Source organism: Symsagittifera roscoffensis, chromosome 3 (genome assembly GCF_963678635.1).
Source record: "Symsagittifera roscoffensis chromosome 3, txSymRosc1.1, whole genome shotgun sequence".
In the NCBI taxonomy this organism is placed as follows: Eukaryota; Metazoa; Xenacoelomorpha; order Acoela; family Convolutidae; genus Symsagittifera; species Symsagittifera roscoffensis.
Genome location: NC_087064.1, coordinates 80,315,872 through 80,338,178, shown reverse-complemented (window position 1 = coordinate 80,338,178; position 22,307 = coordinate 80,315,872). Strand labels below are relative to the sequence as shown.

The following is a 22,307-nucleotide window of genomic DNA, read 5'->3' as shown; positions in this document are numbered from 1 at the left end:
GAATGCTAAAACTTGAATGCTATTGATGGTTGATACATTGTTGCTTAATCCAATGAGAGAACTTGATTAATCGATATTTTGATTCCACTGGGAAATCTGAAACTTTAAACCCAAATAGACCTTTCAATTTTTGCTGTTCGATAGTGGAGTTTACCTTCCTTTTAGCAAAGGAAACGAATTGTACTTAGAAATATCAAAAAAAAAAGAAATTCGAACTAAATAAAATTTAAGATTTCTCCTGAAAAAAAACATTAAAATCATTATGACCTATTTAAAACGTTCATCGTCCCTGAAAAATGGGCTCAATAAAACCTAATCGAACGGCAACTTAGGGAAAAAATACACAAAAATTAATTGAAATGAATATGAAAATATGCATTTGACCATCTTACCAGCAATGACTAAAGTCTAACAATTTTTTGGTACTCTGTCGACAACTTTTCAACTCCTATATAGACGCTATGGCGCTATAACTGAATGCATAAGACTTCGAATGAAAAATCTAATTTTTTTCGCCCATTCGAAAAAAAAATAGAAAATCATTTGTATAATTGATAGTTGCAACACGGCGAGTTCTAAGAGATAAGAGAAAAAAATTACCAATACTCAACGCACAAGAAATTCCAGCAACGAACCTAGTCAACAGACAGTAGCAAAAGTGGCAGTGAATTCAGAGAGACTGAAAAAAAATGATTCAGTTTCCGTAGCGCATTTTGACTGACAGGAATTATCTATGGATGGCACTTTTTGATAAAACAAGGGGCCCAGGTAAAGCTGGATGTTCTGGTTTGATAATTTTTGATCAAAATTCAACAAAAACCTCAAGCTGCTTCTCCAATTCAAAAAAGTATTTATTTGCATTGGAAAATTTTTTCAGATCACAGTGAATTTTCCCCAAAACAACAATTTAAATGCAAATTTCAAGGCGTAACCGCTTATGCACCGAGACTTCCCACAAATTGTTTAAGATTGCCTTTTCTGAGGGCAATAACTTTTTTGTAATAAATTTTGCTTATACCAAGCCTTTGCGTTTTTAAAATGATTTATTTGCCGATTATACAGGTGAGTTTCTCGCAACGCTTTCTTTTGAATGAACCAAAAACCTCAGAATTGGGACGGAGTGTGTTTTCGAAACATTAAAACGTTTCAAAAAACTGTCAAAAAATGGAAAATTTGTTTTTCCCAGGGTCATAATTTTTTATGTAAAAAATTTAGGCTTAACTGTTCAAGCAGTGGAGCTTCAAACAACCCGTTCTACCCATTGAAACCACAGTTTCAGATTTGGGGTAGTTTTCGAGAAAAGTTTTAAAAAAAGGTTCAACTGTCGAAAATTTGACTTTTCCGAGAGTCATAACTTTTTGCGAAAAAAATTTAGAGCGTCACCGCTTACGCAGTCGAGCTTCCCACAACGTGTTCTATCCAGTTAACCCAAAATCTATGATTTGGGAGGGCAGTTGAGAAAATAAAATCAAAGTTGGTACCATTTTTTCTTTAAAAAAATTTACGATTGAGAATACAATTTACCAGTTGATACCTGTTTTTGTCAGACAAGAACTAACCCACTTTGAGAAACTGTATTGATAGATAATTTTTGTATTCCTCTGGTAAATCTGAAAAATTAAATTCACTCTCAAAACAAGAAACTGATCGCGTTTTACGTGACCTTTACACTTTCGCTGTTCAACAGTTGAGTTTTCTTTCTTTTTAAAAATCAAATTTGAGCCTCAACAATTTTGAGACTTTCCTAAAATTCATCTTGACTTTTATAGGAATCTTCACTAAGTTCATCGAATCTTAAAAACGGCTCAAATAATAGCCTATTCCAACGTCAAACTAAGCGCGAAAATGAAAAAAGTCAACTAAAGTGAATTAGCCATCTTACCATCGATCATTGAAGTCGAGCAAACATATTTTGTACTCTGTCGATAACTTTTAAACTCAAATATAGACGCCAAAACTGAATTCACGATACTTCTGCTCATAAAATTCGAAGAAATAGAAAATCAGTTGTCTAAGGGATAGTTGCAACAGGCGGAAGAAAAGATATTAACAAAAATTGAACGGCATATTTTCACGCTACGACCATAGCCAACAGACAATAGAAAAAGTGTCTATGATTTCAGGATAACTGAAAAAATTAATGATTCTGTTTCGTTTGAGCTCTTTGAACGGCAAGAATATATTATGGTTGGCACTTTTTTGATAATAGCAGTGGAACCAATTAACTACCCAAGAGTAATAAAACGAGGCGGCTATATAATTTAAAGAAATCCGTCGTTCTACATTATGCAAACTTTACCACAAAAAAACTGCTGTTTTCGTGAAAAGAGCTTGAATCGCGATAGTTTTTGAGAATGATATAAATCAATCGAACCCCATGGGACGTTTTTAAGACTGGTTTATTTGAATTGAATATTGAATTAGATTAATTCGTACACAAACACTCACTTCAATAGTATCAGTGCTCTGCGAACTCTTGTCGCGAGAATCAAATATGAATTCAAATTTCACTTTGCAATTTCAAAATGAAGAAATGGCATCAGTTGAATTGTTTCAGTTAATATAGGGTACTAATACCTTTTTATCGTTTTCGTTCCGCATCTAGATACGATTTAAGCACATTTTACTAATAGTTTTATATGAAAATAAATGTGATAGAAAGTCTTTTTCACTACGCAAAAAAGTAATTTCACTACACCAGGGACGCTATACAGGCAGATTTTGCCTATCTAGTGGCACCTAACACTGGTTCCCTCTATGCTCTATCAGGCGGTAGCACTTGTGAAAACCTTAAACCAATTATTAAACAGCATTTCATAGAAATTCCGATAGTCTCTGAAACATACATCCTTAAAGTTTGAAAAAAATGTTAAGATAAGAGACAAATTTCTTTTCTTTTTGCAGATTTAAATTAGCTATGAGCCACAATTGTGTCTTCTGTTCTCTTACTTTTCTCCAGTGCATGAGGGTCTTGAGAAGTCGTTCCGTCATGAAGAAGAGGTATATTCCAGCTACTACCATTGCACCCTTGTTCAGGTAGTCATGATCTCCTCCCGGTGACACCAAATTGAACGCCTAAAAATCCGATAAATATTCATACAAACAAGCAAATCGTAGCGTAGCTTCGCATCACTTGCGATACAACACGAACATAAAAAAAACATAAGTCGAAAAAATGATGGTGAAAATATTCAAAAATACTGAAAAACTAGTTTACAAATCTTCGTATGTCTCAACAAAAATTCATTCTAGGCAAACGTGCAAAGCAAGACATTTGAATATTAAAAAAAACACAGGAAAAAACTTTCGAAGCGGAAACAGCTAACAGTTTTTGAGCAGATACAAGTTGAGCCGAAAAAAACATTATGATTTTTGAAAAAAAAAAACACTTTGAACATAGCCAACAGACAGTTGGAAAAGAGTCACTGAACGGAAGTAAACTGAAAAAAAAACTGACTTGTTTTTATCAAATTTCAAAGAAAAAATATATGCACTGTAAGCTCTTTGAACTTCGAGAACAATTTAAGATTGTCTCACTTTTTTCATACAATTATCCAATCTGAGGCCCAGAGGTGAAGCTGCGTTTCGCAAACACTAGGCGAGAACACGACGAAAAATCAGATCTAATAGTGTGCTAAGCAAAAGTAGAAATAAGCCTCGAATTAGTGAAAATCTGGCTACGTCTCAGACTCGATCTGCGACCTAGAGATACTGAGTCTCACGCACTAACCACACAGCCACGAGCGCATTATAAACCAGAAAACTGCCACAAACAAAGCAGAGAACAGATGCTATGAAACTTCCAGTGCTACAGATCGTGATTATAATAAAAGTGTCACCAAATAAGTGAACTCTTTTAATTAAATTTATTATTTGCGAGCTAGGTTGGAAAAAAGGAGGTTCGTTCTAATACACAACGCTCGCAAACTAACAAGAGTGAAAACTGGATTTCGAAACTAGAAGTCGATCACTTTTTTTGTGACCTTTAAATTTTCGCTATTCGATAGTAGATTTTTCCTTCCATTTAACAAAGGAAATGAAACGAACTTCGAAAAAAATCAAAAGTCAACCGCGAAAAAAAATTCGATTTTTATTGGAAACAAAGCTGAAACTACAATGAAACTTTCTTAAAGCACAAGAAAAATCCGTGATGCGGAAACTAAGTCGGCAAAACTTGAGCCGGCTACCGAAACAGACAATTCAATTTATACCAAAATTTTTTTTTAACCAGCCAAGACTCGAAACAAACCAGTGTGTGCAAAGGCAACCGGGTTACATCTAGGCCAAGTGGGAAGGAAACAGTAAATTGTTAAAATTCAATAATAAACCAAGTTTAATGTATTACAGATGTCTAAAAAAATGTTTTACGGGAAAAAGTCTAGTTCCCGATTACAAGACACTTGCTCTCTCAAGTAAGAATTACAAACACTCCAAATAAAACAATGTATAAAACTCTATTAATTTTTCAGGGGTATTTAAACATAATTAAGTTACAGTGCAAGAAGTTCGAAAAACATAATTGTGTTACTCATAATTATGTAATAGAGTTTTATACATTGTTTTATTTGGAGTGTTTGTAATTCTTACTTGAGAGAGCAAGTGTCTTGTAATCGGGAACTAGACTTTTTCCCGTAAAACATTTTTTTAGACATCTGTAATACATTAAACTTGGTTTATTATTGAATTTTAACAATTTACTGTTTCCTTCCAACTTAGCCTAGATGTAACCCGGTTGCCTTTGCACACTATGGTTTGGGTTTCGAGTCTTGGCCGGTTAAAAAAATTTGGTATAAATTGAATTGTCTGTTTCGTTTGCCGGCAGAATTTTGTCGACTTAGTTGACGCATCAGGGATTTTTTTTGTGCTGTAAGAAGTTTCTTTGTAGTTTCACATTTTTTTCGATGTTAAGTTTGATTGCATTATGACAATGTTTAAGTTGTTTTTCAATATTCAAAGGTAGGAATAGTGGAAAAGAGCCCGTATATAAATAAGTCTGGCCATTCTTAGCCTCGAATATTGTCTTCATTAATCTGACCTATTTATATAGGGGCTTTTTCACTTCAACCTACCTTTGAATTTTGAAAAACAATTTTAACATTAACATTATGCAATAATGCGATCAAATTAGCAGGGTAAACAAACTGACAATTGAGAACTGATTTGTTCTTCATACTTTACATCGTAATTACATAATTACACGTGAAACAAATATAAAATAGAAAAATGGGGGAGGGTGAGTGGAAAAGAGCCTACATAGGTCAGTAGAGATTTTCAAAAACACATCCTGATTTCATGCAAGTGATAGTAACCTGAGGAATCAAGTGGAATATGCTGCTGCCCGACAAGGATCCGACAGCGAGAGCGACAAGAAAGGAAAGCACGTAATGATACATTTTGGCATTCATAAACGGAATCAGAAGAGCTCCAGTCATCGAGATCACACTGATGAGTAACACAACCGCACTTCCCACCAGCCATGCTTAAAACACCACAATCGCTTAATTGAAGACAAATTTTTTTAAGAAAAAAATAGCAGCCAGTTGTAAAACATCTAAATTTGGCGCGCTCAAAATGAGGCTTAAAAGTTGTCAAATAGACTTAAAATTGCTTCAAATACTCAAAATTATTGATAATATTCATACTTTACCTGTTTACATTAACTTTCAAAGTCTGACAAAATATTTCAACAAAACTGCATTCATTTACAACTACCTGACTTCAACATGTGTACTTGGCAGTCAAGTTTAATCGCATTTCCATTTGTTTCTTCAGCTGCATTGGAAATTCAACATTGCTCGAGCTCAGTATGAAAATGTAATTTAACCGATTAAATAACTCAAGGACACCGATTTTAATGGCAACAATGACATGAAAATTTTCAATTATTTTGTCATTAATTACACTACAGACTCACCTCTGCAAGTTCTTAGAAAGAGAAGTCATTCTGATTCATAAAACATTATTAAAGTTGAAATTATCAGTTGTAAATTGAACTGTAATTGGTTGCATTTTAATGTTGGAATTGCTGAAATTGAAGTGCAGCTTGTTTGAAAAATACAATCAGGAACGTTGAAATAAAAAGAAATACTTATTTGCAAGGCATATACAACTATCTCAATACAAACAGGGCTATAAACAATTAATACTGAAACAAAAATGAAACTAACTTTTCCACGAAACTCTGTTTTTGCTCACTATTTCTTCATCTAGACAAATTTTCAGAGCTTTGTCAACTGCATCCTGAGAAAAATACTCGTCGGATATCAACAGGTTGTTCGGCACCGACTCGACACTGGTGTAGTTCTCCTTTAAATCGTTTGATTTATTCACGAGTGATAACAGCAGATCATCCAGAGAGCGACACTGAAATATTAAATATCAAAACTGCACAATGCTCTGAAAGAACGTTTGAAAAAATAAAAACAGTAATCATAACAATAGAACTCTTGTGTCTCTTAAGTTTTCCTTAAAACGATCCATTTCATCCCTCTTAAAAATGTTTCCAGGTTTCTAACCATTGTATAAATTAAGATCGAACTTTTGCCGATAGTTATTTTGCAGATTTTTTTCTAGTTGCTTTTTTGATGCTTCTTCATGCACATATATACTAGCATTTCACGGCTTTTAATTGAAAATTGTTCTTGGTAGTTTTCGGGTTAACTTTTTAAACGAATTATTCAGCTTTTTGGCGTTCGAATCGAATCTGTGGGCTTAGTTCTCCAAGATTAATTTTATGAACTTGTCAGGTTCCTACTGACACTGTTTAGCAATTTGAAACCAACATCAGAAAAACCTACAGAGTACAGCTTTTAAGGAATTATAACAGAAGTTGTATTCATACGATGTTTAAATCGCTGTTTATAAAAACTTTATTTCCGTCCTTTATTTGTCTCATTTTCAACGCTGTACGGAAAAATTCAAATGTGAGTCAAAATTCATGAATAGTTCAATACGTATTTTTATGTGCAATATTTATCATGACTTGATGGTTAGAGTAGTTGATATTGTTCTAGTCCGAAGACTATTTTATCCAACCCAATCATGTTACAATTTTGGTCCGACGAGGTTCCAAATCTAATTTCGTTTCAATTCTTTACTGTTTTTAAAAAAATCATCATCAAAATTATTTGGAACTGATTTCTATAAACCATTTTTAAAATATTTTTATATTTTGTTGAATTTGGGTACAAGTCATGTATACATTTCGGTATTAGAATTCCTGCAGCTGATGTTACCAGTTTTCCACTGAAACCCCAGGTTAAATTTTCTAATGGAGAAGATCATTTTTGTGATAGCATGCGCTTATGCATGGGCGTCGGCTTCAAGTTATCCGCTTAGTTTCCCACCAGGCTATTTTCTGATTTTGCCATCTTTATATTCACGTTTCTATTTTCATGGTTTTCGACCGTTTTTTAAAATCTCGTCAAAAAAATTTACACGGAGGCAAAGCTTCGCTTCGCAAACACTAGCGAGAACACGGCAAAAACCAGCTCTATTAAATGTAATAAAAAAAAGAAATATACCTCGAATTAGTAAAAATTCGGCTATGTCTCCGATTTGATATGCGACCTCGCGATTATGAGTCCTACGCACTAACCACTCAGCCACGGCCGCTTATTACATCACAAACAGCAGCCACAAACAAAGCAGAGAACACAAATAAGTGACACCTTTAATGAAGGTTAGAAAAAAAGAAGGTTCGTAATAATACACTATGTTTAGCAAGCTAGATTTTGTAAAATTGATTTTTACGAAGCCCTCCTTTTTAAAAGGTTTCTTGATCTCTGTTTTTGTCTTCCAGTTCATTTCTTATCGCTATGGATTCATTCAAGCATAAATCACTGAATCAGAAAAATGTTATGTTCACTTTAAAAATTGATTTTAAATAAATCAAAAAGTATCTGTCGATTCCCAAGTAAATCTTAACTTTAAGGCTCAATTGCGAGCTTAACTGATAATGTTTTTGTCTACGGGGCAAAACTTCGGATAAAATAGCATTTAAATTGGAGGCCGGCGAGTGCCCGAAGTGGAATCACTTTCGACGCATAGAATAAGATGAACTTCAAATCAACAATAATTGTTTCTAATTTATTATTTCTTCAGTTTTCCTTCTGAGTTGAAATAGTTTGTCTTCGCTCAGAGATTTGTATTGATAGTGGATGCATAGACTGAGATGTTATACTAATGACTATAAGGATTTCATTTGTTAACTTTGGCACTCATTTTGTTAACTTTGGCTGTCGCTGATTTGATAATATTAAATTCTGCGAAAATTTGTCTTTCAGATCGCAAATCTGCCATTCAGTTTATACATATGGGTTACTGGTGGGCTCCATTAGCAAACAATTTTATATGTAAAGGTTACCCTATCAAAAACTTAGCTCAAGTCAGAATATAGTACTCACGTACCCAAATTTTTCTTCATTGTTTTTGGCTATATGGCTTTGAAAAGCGACCAGCACCGTTTTTGTGCAGCTTCCAATCTGAACCCAACATGGATCTTTTGCTTTTGTTTTTTTTTGGTTCGTTTTCTTTATCTCGTCTTGTTTGATTCTGGCATCTACTTGTGTTTTGTCTTGTTTCACTGAGAGCGGTTTGTAATACAGTGCTGATTTAAATTAACACGACACAACGAACAAAACTTTGAAAGCTTTTTCTGAATTTGGGTTAAGATTGGACAAAAAAGAAAAAGAACAAAATTTGCTCAAAATTCCCCGAATTAATATGGTGCAATTATTTTTCGAAACTTATTGCTCGCTTCACTTTATTTCACGGTTTAACAACCATAGTTAGGTTGACTTAATTGTCATCAAAACCCACTATTCGCATTTTTTATTTTTAACCTTAAAATGGCGAGGGGGAGGTTTTAGAAAGTAACAAAACATAAAATTTGTTTGAAAATATACATCGACATCTCTCTGATTGGTGAACTCATAATTATTAATCAGTTTTAGAGCTTTAGGGGTCATATTCTCAAGGGACCTTGGTTATTTTCAAGAGACCACTCTATCATAAAGTACCTTAGGGTTCCGTAAATAAGAATGGGTTACATTACCAGTGCTACGTAAATGTTAATATATCGAAAGCCAATGTGATCTACCAGGGATAGAAATACTACATCCAAGGATTAAAGTTATTGACTGTGAGGTACTTACAGAATCAAGCCCAGTTTCACTGAGTAGCTCGGTGTACATCTCTTTTGCCACCTGGTCGCATCTAAACGTCAAAAGATAAACAGGCCGAACAAAACAAGCCTATTACATAATCGAAATTTGAAAAATCTTACTTCTGAAGTTCAACTGCTATCAAGAGCCAAAAAAGTACAGTTAAGTATTTAAACGACATTTATGCGAATATAGATGATCCAGCTGTCAATCTCAATTCCTCATTGATATCTTAAAATAAATCACCTGAGATATATGAAAAATCAGGAGTAAACCAAATACTGACAAAAACTGAACACATAAAATAGATTCTCAAATAACGACTTAAAATTGCGACGAAATAACAAATATTTGCATCGATAACCTTTTACATAGAATTCGTTTCTCAATAAACAAATTGAACACCGCGCTAACTCTGCAAAATATCTCAGCACTTTTTGCACTGGCCAATCATAAAAAAACTGAACACCACGCTAGCTCTGCAAAATATCTCAGCATTTTTTTGCACTGGCCAATCATAATAGACATTAAACTTGATGTTGAGCAAATCAAATCATTTGATGCATATGTCAAATTGAAAAAAAAAATTACATAAGAAACAATTTGATGACTATACAGAATAGTCAAGGCATTACTATAGTCAAGTCAAGTCAAGTTTTTTTATGACCCATTAAGCAGTGCCTCTTGTGGTCATTTCAAATGTTTTCTCCTATCTCCGTTCGAATTCGTACACGTCAATTCCAATCGCTTTCCAATGTTTGTCCAGTTTCCACTTGAATTCGTCGATGGCCTTGCTTTGCACTGTTTCCTGTGGCAGATTGTTCCAGTCGAGAGGTGTTTTTATCGTGAAGAAATTTTTTCGCATTTCTAGATTTGCTTTACGTACTACTACTTAACATGCGTTACCTCTAGAATCCCTATCATTCCGCTCGAATTGTCCCGCAGTGGCATTCCTATCATAAAAACTATAGCAGATGTGACATTCGACCAGAATGGCCAAAATGCAATTTGTGCAGACTTCGAATTTTTAGCAGTAAGCCTTCCGGATTGGTGGTTATTAAGAATTAAGGACGTTATTGGAACGATTAGCCAGACGGTGAGGGCTGGAATATTCTAGTATTTTTAAATTTCAAAATTTCGAATTATGACGCCATATTTCTGAGAAACGTCAGAAACGGCCATTTTGGCAAAAACGAGAAAGAGGAAAAAGAACAACTTTATCTGCGATAGCGAACAGGACGAAAATCGAGATTAAAAACGACAACGAACTACAGAATAACAGAGGACGTTCCGAGTTGCAACTATTGTGCTGCTACAATAGTTGCAAGGCCGTTGCGAGCAACGGTGAAGGGTAAGAAACCAGCCTTCCGGATTAGGAGGAAATCAAGATTAACGAGCTTGATTCAGCGGATTCGTCAATTCGGAAGGGTAAAGGAACTGAAACTTTTATCCTGCCACGTAAACTTTTAGCTTCCTGTCATGTCCTGACTTGAATTTAACTGATATTTGGATTAGTTTTGACAAGGATGAGGTGCTAGGAGTTGGGGGAAAGGGTTGATCCATCTTCGATGGAGATGATGATTTTTATCTACTGAACAAAAACAATAGTAATATAATAAGTAGTAGCCCTGTTTTTAGGAGTGACCTCGTGGCCTGGGGATACTGAGATCCAGCCATGAGCTCACTATTTGCATGTAATTAAGTTAATTTGAGCGTTCTGGTCGAAGCTGGAGAACAGTAACGTTTTTGTCGACCCGATGTTGGAAAAGACCACCGGAAAGTACTGGCTTGGTAGAGACGGTGAAAAGCATGCAAAGCTCTGTTTAGACGTTAGCCAGTCGTCTTAAGACTTAGTTTTGTTATCCGTCGATATGTATCTTCCGGGCGAATGTTACATACATGTTTTTATGGCGCTCCTGGGTGTTATTCTTTTTTAACATCATGACCGGCAGAACCGTTAACGAGCACTCCGCGCCGAGCGGATGCTCACATTAACGCCCTTAATAGGCCTGAACCGCCGGGGCGGAAGGGTAGTTTGGAGCGCGGAAGCCTTCCGGATTACCGTGAATAGTTTTTTAACCTAGTTAAGACCGAAAATTCACGAACCAGGAAGGGTGGGGGGAATCGCGAACCCCTCATCCCCTGAGTGGTTTGTGACCAAAAACACTTAAAGATATAAGTAAAACCAAACAAAAAGTAGTATAGTACCCAAGAAAAACAAAAAACATAAAAAATAACCGAAAAAACCAAAAACAGTTAAAAAAAAAAGTAAAAAATCAGTAGAAATCATCCCCCCAGACAAGATGTGATCCGACCCCCCCGTTTGTTGTTGATAGATATATTGTTGTTACAGGCAATTATATCAGTCAGGATCGTTACGATCAGTTTTGTAGCCCGTTTGTGAGGCTTGTACTGTAGGGTTATTTGAGCATTTAAGCACGTTAATGATAAATTGCGCTCAATCCGGAAGGGTCAGCTGATTTGCGCTCAATTCGGAAGGGTCTTGGGTGAAGACCGATCCGGCAAGCAGTACAAGGAGCAACAAGAAGGGGCTCAACGACAACAACAATCGACTGTTGGGTATCGTTAACAAGTTTTGTATCCCTTTTGGTACAAAAAGTAAGATAGTAATCTGTGGGGGGCTCGACAGTGCTGCACTGTAGTGACCCTTCACCGAACTGCGAATATCCGAGTTAAGCACCTTAATTCGGATATTAAGGAAGCCCGGAGGGGTATAGTATTACTAATATTATTTTTTATTTAGCCTATATTAATAGTCTTATATCGTTTTTCAGTGAAAAACAACGAAAACAGACCGGTTTTTAGGGTCAAAATAGCGATATTTTGATCCCCCCACAAGTCGCGATTTTTGAGATATCGATATTTTTTCAAACGGAAAAAAGCGCTAAGTTAGTGTGTTACATCGTAACTGCACTACCACAATAGATAGAACCGGTTAAGTTTAGTTCGGAAGTGGTTGGAACTATTTTGGAACCAAAAACCGAATTTTCGTGATTTTTGAGAAAACGAAACAATATAAATTTAGAAAATTTTTTGAAATTTTTGAGTTACAACAGTAAAAATAGTTGTTCGGACAACGTCCACTAGTGAATCTACAAGTTTTAAAACCCGCTACCCGAAAGCCTTCCGGGTTGCAGAGAAATCGGACATAACGTGTTTGATTTGGTGGATTCATCAATCCGGAGGGGTCCAGGTAGCATAGTTTTTCGCAAAATTTTTTCTACAAAAGCGTTTTAGATCGGGTCTTTTGCATTGAACTAGAAGAGTATAGGCCTTCTGAGCTCGGATCAATAATTTTCAGGTCGAAAGGACCAGATTTGCGGAAAAAGTTAGGTGGAACCTATAAATGAGAAATTTTTTGAGTTTGCAAGAAAGACGTTTTGGCTAATAACTTTTCGACAACTAGACAAATCCGGTCAATCTTGGTACCATTAGATCAGAAATTAGCTGAACTTACTAGTAGGAAAGAGAATTACTCGAAAAAGCGAGCGAGAAAATTTTTGGAGATTGTTTTTAGCAAATTACACAAATCCGGAGGGGTACACCCTTCACGTTTTATAAATTTTTCTGAAAAACCCTTAGACCCCTACCAAAAGGTAATAGCGGTTGAATAAAGTAACTGTAGGCCATTCTAGACCAAAAGGGAGGGCTAAAGGCACAGCAAAATTTTAATCGAGCCGAAGTTAGGCCAGCGATAAGACCCTTCACCGTTGGTGTGAATTGTCAAATAAGAAGCTTAACTTCAATCCGGAAGGGTCTAGGAAGGTAGCACATACCCTTCCCAGTTAATTGAAAGAGCATAATTGCATCGGAGAACGTATCAATCAGGAGGGGTATAGGTTGAAAAAAGGAAATCTCCGAAAAGCTACTTTTACAAAACCGGAGGGCTCCCAATCCGGAGGGGTCAAACATTTTCAAGTTAGGAGGGGTCCGAATCCGGAGGGGTCCGAATCCGGAGGGGTCTTATAGTTGCTAATTCGGAGGGGTCCAAATCCGGAGGGGTCTTCTATTAACCAACTCAGAGGGGTCCAAATCCGGAGGGGTCTAGATTCTATCAATCCGGAAGGGTCCTATTTGTGCCAATCCGGAGGGGTATTATTTTATTAAGGACTTAGGTAGACGAAAGAAAGACTAAAAAGTGAGAGGTATTAGGTTATTAGCACACAGGCTAGGTATCAGTTACTGCACTGGTAACTTGCCTTTCAATAAGAACCAGACTAATACAAAACAGGTCCGAACTCGGATATTCGCGACACTAAGTCTAAATTAAAAAGAGCGTGATTCATTGGTGTGGATTGAAACATAATACGTTTTTGGGAAAAGTGAATGCCCTGAGGATTTTATTAGGTCTAGCTCGGGCAGTCCGAAGGCAGATAGGTAACACAGTACTCGGTGGGTGCAATAGACGCCCACTTGAGAAAATTACTGCCTTCAAACTTTTGTCTGTTTGGTGCGGCACCGAGCAGGGAAAGTTTTTTCTTTAAAAGACAGGTTCGACTATTGTACTGCGACCGACTAAGAGTACAAGACACATACGTTTTTTTTTATATATACATTCATATTGTGTCAAAATAAATTATTTGTTTTTGATTTTAAATCAACGTAAACTGTGCTTGATTGGGTAGTGAGTACACTATCTTTTAAATTGACTGATAACATCATATTGTGCTAATTTCAAAATCTTTGGACCGATAATCGGTTAGTGTGAATAAATTTTATACAAACTGTACTCTGACAACATACAGGGATTCGTGGTCACTATTTAATAGAATCTGGTGAAATTTATTGTGTTGTGTCATTATTATTGTTAATAAAACTATAAGGTCTCTAGAAATTGAGTAAAGAGTAGGCATTGGAAAGTGACAAATAGAGAATGAGTCTAGACAAGTCAAGGATACCAAAACGAGGTAATAGCTCTAGGAAATTCATACCTGAAAAGCAAAGAAAAACGATGAACGATCCTTTTGTGGATTGAATCAAGCGATCCCGGTCTGACAAAAGGGGGACGGTTTCAGGCAGAATGGTTGAAACGAGAAGTCAGAAGACCTCAGAAGAGCGAAGAAAACTGTTAGAAGTGGAGGTCAATACGGACCAGACCATGAATGACCAGGAAGTAAATGGACTGGAAGGAAGAGGCAGAAGGCTGGCGATTGAATCTACCCCGGTAGAACAAGGCCATGATTTTGCCACTTCCACCGGGACATTGGATCGGGAAGAGATGTCGGAACTGTCCGACATCTCAACTGAAGTAGCGGCAACGAGAAGATCTCCGACAGACAACACTATGATGGCAGGCCGAACTGGGAAACAAACAACGTCATCATCGTTCTCAGAAAGAATGAAGAACACCTTCGGAAACATCTTTCCATTCACCATGGGAGGAGGCGCGGGGAACGAAGTTGAAACCCAGGAGGAAGAGGATGAAGAGGAGCAAGGGGACTTTGGATCTCAAGTCAGCCTCAATAGTTCGATCCAGGAGAGTGAGACACACGTCGGAAGAGAGACTGGAACCATGGACAAATTTGGTGTAGTGACAACGATAAGCAAAGAGGCAAACACACCGGGCCAGTCAAAGGACTTCGCGATTAGGACAAGTTCGGAGCCACAACCTGGAGAGAGTAGAACCAGAGGGCTTGGCAGCGCGTTAATGGATCCTGAAATAAATAATGAAAAGACGTTGAAGCAGAGAGTCAAGGCCCGGATCACGACCAGCACGAAGTTACCTGGGACCGACAGGGTTACACCACCACTAGTGACGCCACTCATGGATAACGGGGCAGCACTAGAGGAAGCCTTAAACAACATAGTGGACAGTTTAGGAGAACAAAATGAACAGATGTCGATAAGGATGAGTGAACTAGAAAGAGCAGTTCACATTGAAAGAGAAAGTCTGCGGGAAGAAATAAACCGCAACAGACAAGAAGTTGGCAGAAGCGAAAAACGCTTGAAAAAAAGAACGGACGAACATATGACGAGGAACTTGTCGCGAATGACAAGAGAGGCGGAACAGAGGGAGTTACGCTTAAGAGCCGACATGGAGAAGTTAAGAATTCAGCAAGAGCAGTATCTTGGGACTCTTGACACAAAGATAGACGCGATGATGGAGAGGCGAACTCAGGCTATCATGGATAGGTTGGACGGGCTACTAAGCAGCAAGAGTGGACCAAAAGAAGGAGAGCCGAACTCGGGAGGTCCCAGCAGGGAACCGAGGGTGAACTTCAATGAACATCAAAGGAGGAAGACGTATGGATCCACTAGAGGCAGGGGCAGTTCATCAGGCTATGCCACAAGGGGTAATACAGCATGGGGCCCGAACAGTAGAGCAAGTTCAACGGGGAACAGACAAACCTCTAACGAACGACCAACGCAAAGCACATATGCGACTGGGAGAAGTGATTCCGGCAACAGGGGGCATGCAAGCCCAAGGAGGAGTCATGTGGGCCAAGCGGGAAACACTCATGGTGGTTCGGATTGCAGGGAAGCACCGAACACAGAGCCTTCGACGAGGTGTGAGGACACTCAAGCGGGACACTCAAGGGATGCTACGGCAATGGCCACAGCATTTGAACCCCTGAACAGGTCTTTGGAGACATTCCTGACGAGGTTATCTAGAACCAATGAACGCAGTGAGAAGTCCAGAAGAGTCTTTAAGAAACCAAGATGCTACAAAGACGAATCTGATGGCTGTATTGATACCTGGATAGAGGTAATGAAGTTGCATTTTGAGGAAGAGGACTTGTCGGAGAGACAGGATTGCGGTGCGCTCACCAGCAACTTGGAAGGGACAGCCCTGAACTGTGTCATGGCCAAGAAGCAATATCAACGTGACACTGCTGAGAAAATCTTCGAAATCTTGTTAAACCGTTTTGGATCAGGGGTGCAGGGGCACCAGGCGATGATGCGCTTCGAGAAACGGAGGCAACGAGAAGATGAAACGATAGACAAGTTTCTCGATGATTTGGAATTGCTGAGGAGACGCAGCCAACCGGACGAGTCAAACCGAAGAATGAACTTGGCCGTAGCCTCGAAATTTATTGATGGTGTGAAGAATGATGAACTTCGTACGATGCTAGCAACGCATTACACACCACTATCAACTAATGCGCCAACACCGGAGGAGTTGAGGCTCAAATCAAAATAGTATCTTTTGTTGAAATCTCCTTCGAGATCTGGATATTACAAGAGCAATTATGGAAATTTTAACAACGGACCAGAAAACCAAGGGAACAATTGGTACAAACCGAGGGATGATATGGACAAGAGACGTTCTTGTGCTAATTGCAGTTCAACAGACCATCATGTGTCAGCATGCCCAGCTTACAAACAAGGCATGAAAGCAACAGGCTTTAGCCTCGAGGACGAAGATGCGTCAGAGTTGGACCATGAGGATTTCATGAGAGGAGTAATTGCGAAATTCGGCCCGAGATGTTTCTTTTGCAACTTGGAAGGTCATTTTAAATCAGATTGTCCGCAATTCTGGGATGCAGTGGCAGACATCAAGCATCCAAGACATGAAGAAGCTTTGTCAGGAGTGAAAGCCAGCAAGGCTCGACTTTTGAGTGAAGCGGAGGCACGCAGAAAGGATAAACCTCAAGAGCTGGCGGCAAAGAAAATGCAAGCGGTAGCAGGGGAGACACGTGAGCCGGAACCGGCAACTGCGGCTGAGGACTTCAAGATCGATTATAAGGCAGCCGCAAGGGATGCTCTAAATAGAGTACAACAGGAATTGGTGACGAAAGAGATCGAACAAAAAGTGAAACTTGAACTGGAAAATGAAAAGCTTCAGGAGCAATTGAACAACTTCGAAGCAACGGAGTTCGAAGAGACGAAAACACCAAGCAGTTTAGACATGAAACTTAAAGTGATCTCCGGTAAGAGGTTCGGCATGGTACCGCAGGGAAATAAGATACAGTCGATAATCTCAGTGGCTGGGTACCAGGTAATACGAAATCTGAGTGAACCGTCAGAGTTCACTTTGATGCATTTGGACACATATGCAGATTATCTGAGACAGGTGGAGCCACGCACCGAGTCGAGAGCTGTGCGAGCACTACTAACGACGGGTGGCCCTCGCATGAAGAAACTTCATGGACGCTACCTAGAGGTCTATGGGCCGTATCAAGTAATGCTGAACGTGGATGGAATCAGTATCTACACCAGGACTTATGTAACAACAGATGATGACCAAATGGGGCAGATCTATTTGGGAGAAGAGGAACTCAAGGTCCGCAGGATAGGCCATGACGCCATGATGGAACAAGACGCAGTACACATTGGATATGAAGCAGATGTGACAGCACATCTGCTCGACACCAACGGAACAAAAATCGGAGTCACAGGGCTTCTGGACACAGGAGCGGTAGTGAGTGTGATGCCGATAAAAACTTGGGAAAGAATGGGCTTCACGCGGGAAGATCTAATTCCAACGAATCTCCGACTGGCCGCAGCCAATCGAGGAGCTATCTACGTAGCCGGAAGAACACCAATAACGGTCCTCCACATGGGAGGACGGGATCTTTGGATGAGCTTCCTGGTGGTAGAGAATCTGGACGATGCCGACCAATTCATCTTGGGCAGAGATTTTGTCAGGAATTTTGACGTGATGATTGACTTGAACAACGGTCTGATACGGATTAGAAACCCGGACCGAAAGTATGTTAAGAGACCAATTAATAGGATAATAACAGACGAAAATAATGTACCAGTTTTTTTGGATAGAAAAGTAAAATTAAAACCAGGACAAGCTGTAGTAGCAATTTTTAGAATGAGAAATTTAAATTCGTTGAGTGATAGTAAACAGGTTTGCTTAGTACCGAATCCAAATAGTCAGAGTTCGGTGATTTTAGGCCGGAGCTTCTCGGTAACGCGAAATGGACTGTGTGTCAGTGTGTTGTTGAACACACTGGACACCACGGTTTCAATCCAGCGTGGAAAGAAGCTTGGCTACGCTTTGCCGATGAGGACCGACTATGAGGAGACACAAAACTTGAAGAAATATAGTGTGAAAGACTGTCCTTATCATGCAAATAAAGATAAAATTTTAAAGAGAATTAATGAATTAAAATTTATTCATAAATTGTTTTCAATGAAATCCGAAATGGACGACGGCTTATCAAGCTGCTCGAATTTTCCGGAACGCCCCTCGTCATATGAACTAGATTCTGACAAACCGGTTTTGCCAGAAATAGAACATTTAAAAGGGAAAATAGGTGAGGGAGATTTTGAAAAATTGCGGGACGTTTTATATCGGAACGCAGATGTATTTTCGAAACATAAAGCGGACATCGGTTGCTGTAACTTCGTAGAACACGAAATTGAGCTGGAAGTAGGTGCCGTTCCGCACAGAGAGGGCGCGAGACGAACGACAACACACAAATCGGAAGCGTGCCGAGCGGAAATAGAAATGTTGCTTGAATACGACATGATAGAACCCTCGAAATCGCCATGGGCTTGCGGGGTAGTAATGGCGAAAAGGAAAGGGGGGCAGCTTAGATTTTGTTGCGACTTTCGTTACTTGAACGCGCTAACAATAAAAGATGCGTACCCGATACCGCGAATAGACGAGAGCCCATCTAAACTTGGTGATGCCAAGTTCTTCACCACATTGGACTTAGGCTCTGCCTTCTGGCAGGTCCCTCTGCGAAAGAAGGACAGAGAGAAAACCGGATTCGCGTGCGAATTGGGGTTGTACCAGTGGAAGAGGATGCCCTTCGGCTTGTGCAATGCAACAGCAACTTTTCAAAGGCTGATGGCTCAGGCTTTGACAGGAGTGACCAAAAAGTACGGGAATCTCTTGATGTGCTACGTGGATGACGTAGTCATAGCGACACCGACCCTGGAGGATCACATTGATCGGCTCGATGAGGTCTTCGGATGTATGAAAAGAGCAGGCTTGAAATGCAAACCATCGAAATGTGAAATCCTTAGGGATTCGATCAAGTACCTGGGAAGAATGGTGGACAGGCATGGTGTGAGGCCAGATCCGGAAGCAGTAGAGGCTGTGCTGACATGGAAGGCTCCGAGGACGGACACACAGCTAATGAGCTTCCTGGGGTTTGCCAATTATTACCGTGAATTCATTAAAGGATATGCGGACAAGGTGTACCCGATGCAGAAGCTGATGCGCAACAAAGGGAAAAAGTTCGAATGGAACGATGAGGCACAGGTTGCTTTCGAGAACATAAAGCGGGAACTGTGCGAAGCGCCAGTGCTGGGCATGCCTACAGAAAAGGGCATGTATGTTCTCGACACAGACGCATCGGTGGTGGCCATCTCAGGAATCTTGCATCAAGAGCAAGAATGGAACGGAAGAACGGTTCTCCGTCCCATTGCATACGGCAGCAAGGTCTTGAGTGACACAGAGATGAAATATGGCGCACCGAAAGCAGAAATGTTTGCAGTAGTCACCTTCGTGGAAAAGTACCGTGCATACTTGGGGAGCGCTCCCTTCAAGTTACGCGTGGACAACAGAGCGTTATCCTGGTTGAAAACCTACTCGATGGATCAGAGTTATATTGGTAGATGGATAGTAAGATTGGATGGCTACCATATGATAATCGAACATAGGATGCGTGATAAACACCAGAATGCTGACAGCCTCAGCAAGAAAACTGAGTTCTATGAAAGATTGGAGCAGAAACAGGCCAATCAGGCGGAAATAAAGGAGGGATTCTCGTTTCTGGACAAAGAAACTTATGAAGCGCTTCCCTTGACGAGATGGTTGGATAAGTCTGGACATCCAATTCCAGGGCACCCTGAGCTACCTGTAGAGAAAGCAGCCGAGATAAAGATCCTGTCCAAGGAGGACCCGCTCCCCTTGGATTTGTTGCTGCGCTCGAACCTGGTCCAGCAAGAATTCTCTCGCATGAATATAAACAGCCTCTCATTATTGGATAAAACGGTGCAAGTCACACCACAAGTGATGCGGATGCTGGGTGGATTGTTAGAAAGAGAAGTGACCAGAGATGACCCCGAGTGGACAGCAGCAGTGGCATCGCTAACAGTCAGTGAGAAGGTGAAGATCATGCCGTCCAGACGACAGCACGAAGAGAACGAAAGGGATTGCAGGACAATAGTTCAGCAACTAGTGTCCTCAATACCCCAAGAGATTTTAACAAATACCTCTTACGGACAGAAAGAACAGGATAGCAGCAAGCGAAAGAAAACCGTCACCTTTGTGGACCGGGATAAAGAGGGTGAAGAGGTAGAACAAAATCTGCTGCAGGACCATTTGTCCGGGGAGACGGATGATGAAAAGAACCAGCGATCACAAGATCAACACCCGGGACAAGGAAATTTGTCCGGGGAGTCTGAGATAAACGAGAAAATTCCTGATAAGAAACAGGATCTAGAGAACAAGGTTTTGTCCGGGGAGTTCAGATGGATGCGAAGAAAGCACAGACATGATCTGGAGGAGAGCGCAGTCTCCAGCACAACCTCTTCGATGGATGACGATTCCCGAAACTCAAGAATGGACACCTATTCAGACAGGAACTCGAGTTCGGGATCCGAACTGTCAGAACTAGCGATACAAACGCTACTAGTGGAAACTCGGGCAAGGGACCTGGACAGAGAGGTGTACCAGGATCCTGACAGTGATCGCTACCTAATACCAAGCGAAAGAGTCTTTGACAACGCAGTGGATGACTTAGAAACGATAGCGGTATCGAAACGCTCGATAAGCCTGTTGCCGCAGAAAGAGGCAGTCAGGACTGATCTTCAACCGTTTCAGCAAGAAACACAACCGTTGGCGAAGATTTGGTGCGTTAAGATGGAAGAAGACACACATCAGCCCAACGAGCTGAATAGTCAGATGAGGGTCATGAAGACGTACTTGAAGGCGAGATACAGACTCTCGGACCTTCTAAGGGCGCAGAGAAATGATCGCATGACAAGCAACCTAAAAAGGTGGATAGAAAACGGTGCACCTGACAAAGGTGACCTGGAAGAAGACAGCTATAGGATCCTGAGACAATACTTCATGCAGAAGGAGGGGAGATTATATCTGAACAAGGAAGGGATCGTGGCTTGCACAAGAAGAGAAGAAGACAAGGTCTTATACAAATATAACGCGATAGTGTTGCCGCAACTCTATCAGACAGAACTATTATTCAGGTCGCATGATCAGATGGGCCATCAAGGGATCGACAAAGTGTATCAGAGGATCCTGAAGCGCTTTGAGTGGCCTGGAATGAAAAAGGCATGTGAGAAATGGGTAACAGCGTGCCTGTCATGCCAACAGGTCAAGGATCCAAGGAAATTACGATTTCCTTTACAATCGATTGAGTCGTCTGAATTCAACGAGGTGGTGCAGATAGATCACCAAAAGATATGCATGACAGACAGCGATTATAACCAAGTCTTGGTCATGATAGATAACTTCACGAAGTATGCAGAGGCCGTGCCCTGCATAACTGCCTCGGCGGAAGAGACATGCGACCACCTGATCAATACGTGGATAGCAAGACATGGTTTCCGATGACATTTCAATCGGATAATGGAACAGCTTTCGTAGGAGAGCTTACGAAAGAGCTTATGAGACGCTCACAGGTCGCTCAGGCTCACTCCACGACACCACCCTCAAACGAATGGCCTAGTGGAAAGACAGAATAGGACGTTAGTGTCGATGCTGAGGGTATATTGTTCCAGGTACATGACCGATTGGGACAGATACCTTCCACAGGTGATGGGAGCTTATAATAGCACGCAACACTCCACCACTGGAGTCAGTCCACACATGATGCTGACGGGACACGAGAAGTCTTTACCCTTGACATTCTTCTACCCAGAGTATGAGGGAAAGAAAACATCTCCACAGGTTTACGTAAGGGATGTGATCAGACGTCAACAGGAGTTGAACGATCTGTGCAGACGAAATACTCAGCAAGCACAGGCAAGGCAAAGGAAAAGATTCGACAAGAAAGCAGCTGGCGCAAAAGCTTACTCGGTGGGAGACTACGTATGGGTATTTCAGAACGTTATACCACCGAAAGGGACAAAGAAACTTCTAAAAAAATGGAGGGGACCCTTCATGATTACGGAGGTGCACCAGGAGGGACGCTTTTATAGACTGAGTACTGGCCGAGCCGCCCACTACGAGAACATCAAGCCACACAATCCATC

The 22,307-nt window shown here is 40.1% G+C and overlaps 1 protein-coding gene across 3 annotated transcripts in view; it reads right to left on the bottom strand.

Annotated features, from left to right (window-relative positions):
• Positions 1–22,307, bottom strand: part of LOC134841257 (metal cation symporter ZIP14-like) — a 379,452-nt gene that overhangs the window by 9,112 nt on the left and 348,033 nt on the right. For 2 of the 3 annotated variants that reach the window (XM_063857115.1, XM_063857116.1), the window contains exons 2-7: positions 9,287–9,397; positions 9,156–9,216; positions 6,168–6,363; positions 5,310–5,479; positions 2,950–3,075; positions 2,578–2,601 (exon numbers count right to left, since the gene is read on the bottom strand). In XM_063857115.1, coding sequence (XP_063713185.1) covers positions 2,578–2,601; positions 2,950–3,075; positions 5,310–5,479; positions 6,168–6,363; positions 9,156–9,216; positions 9,287–9,345 — 636 coding nt within the window. In that variant the 5' untranslated portion in view covers positions 9,346–9,397. The remainder of the gene's footprint in view (positions 1–2,577; positions 2,602–2,949; positions 3,076–5,309; positions 5,480–6,167; positions 6,364–9,155; positions 9,217–9,286; positions 9,398–22,307) is intronic. The other variant, XM_063857117.1, reaches the window with a different exon arrangement.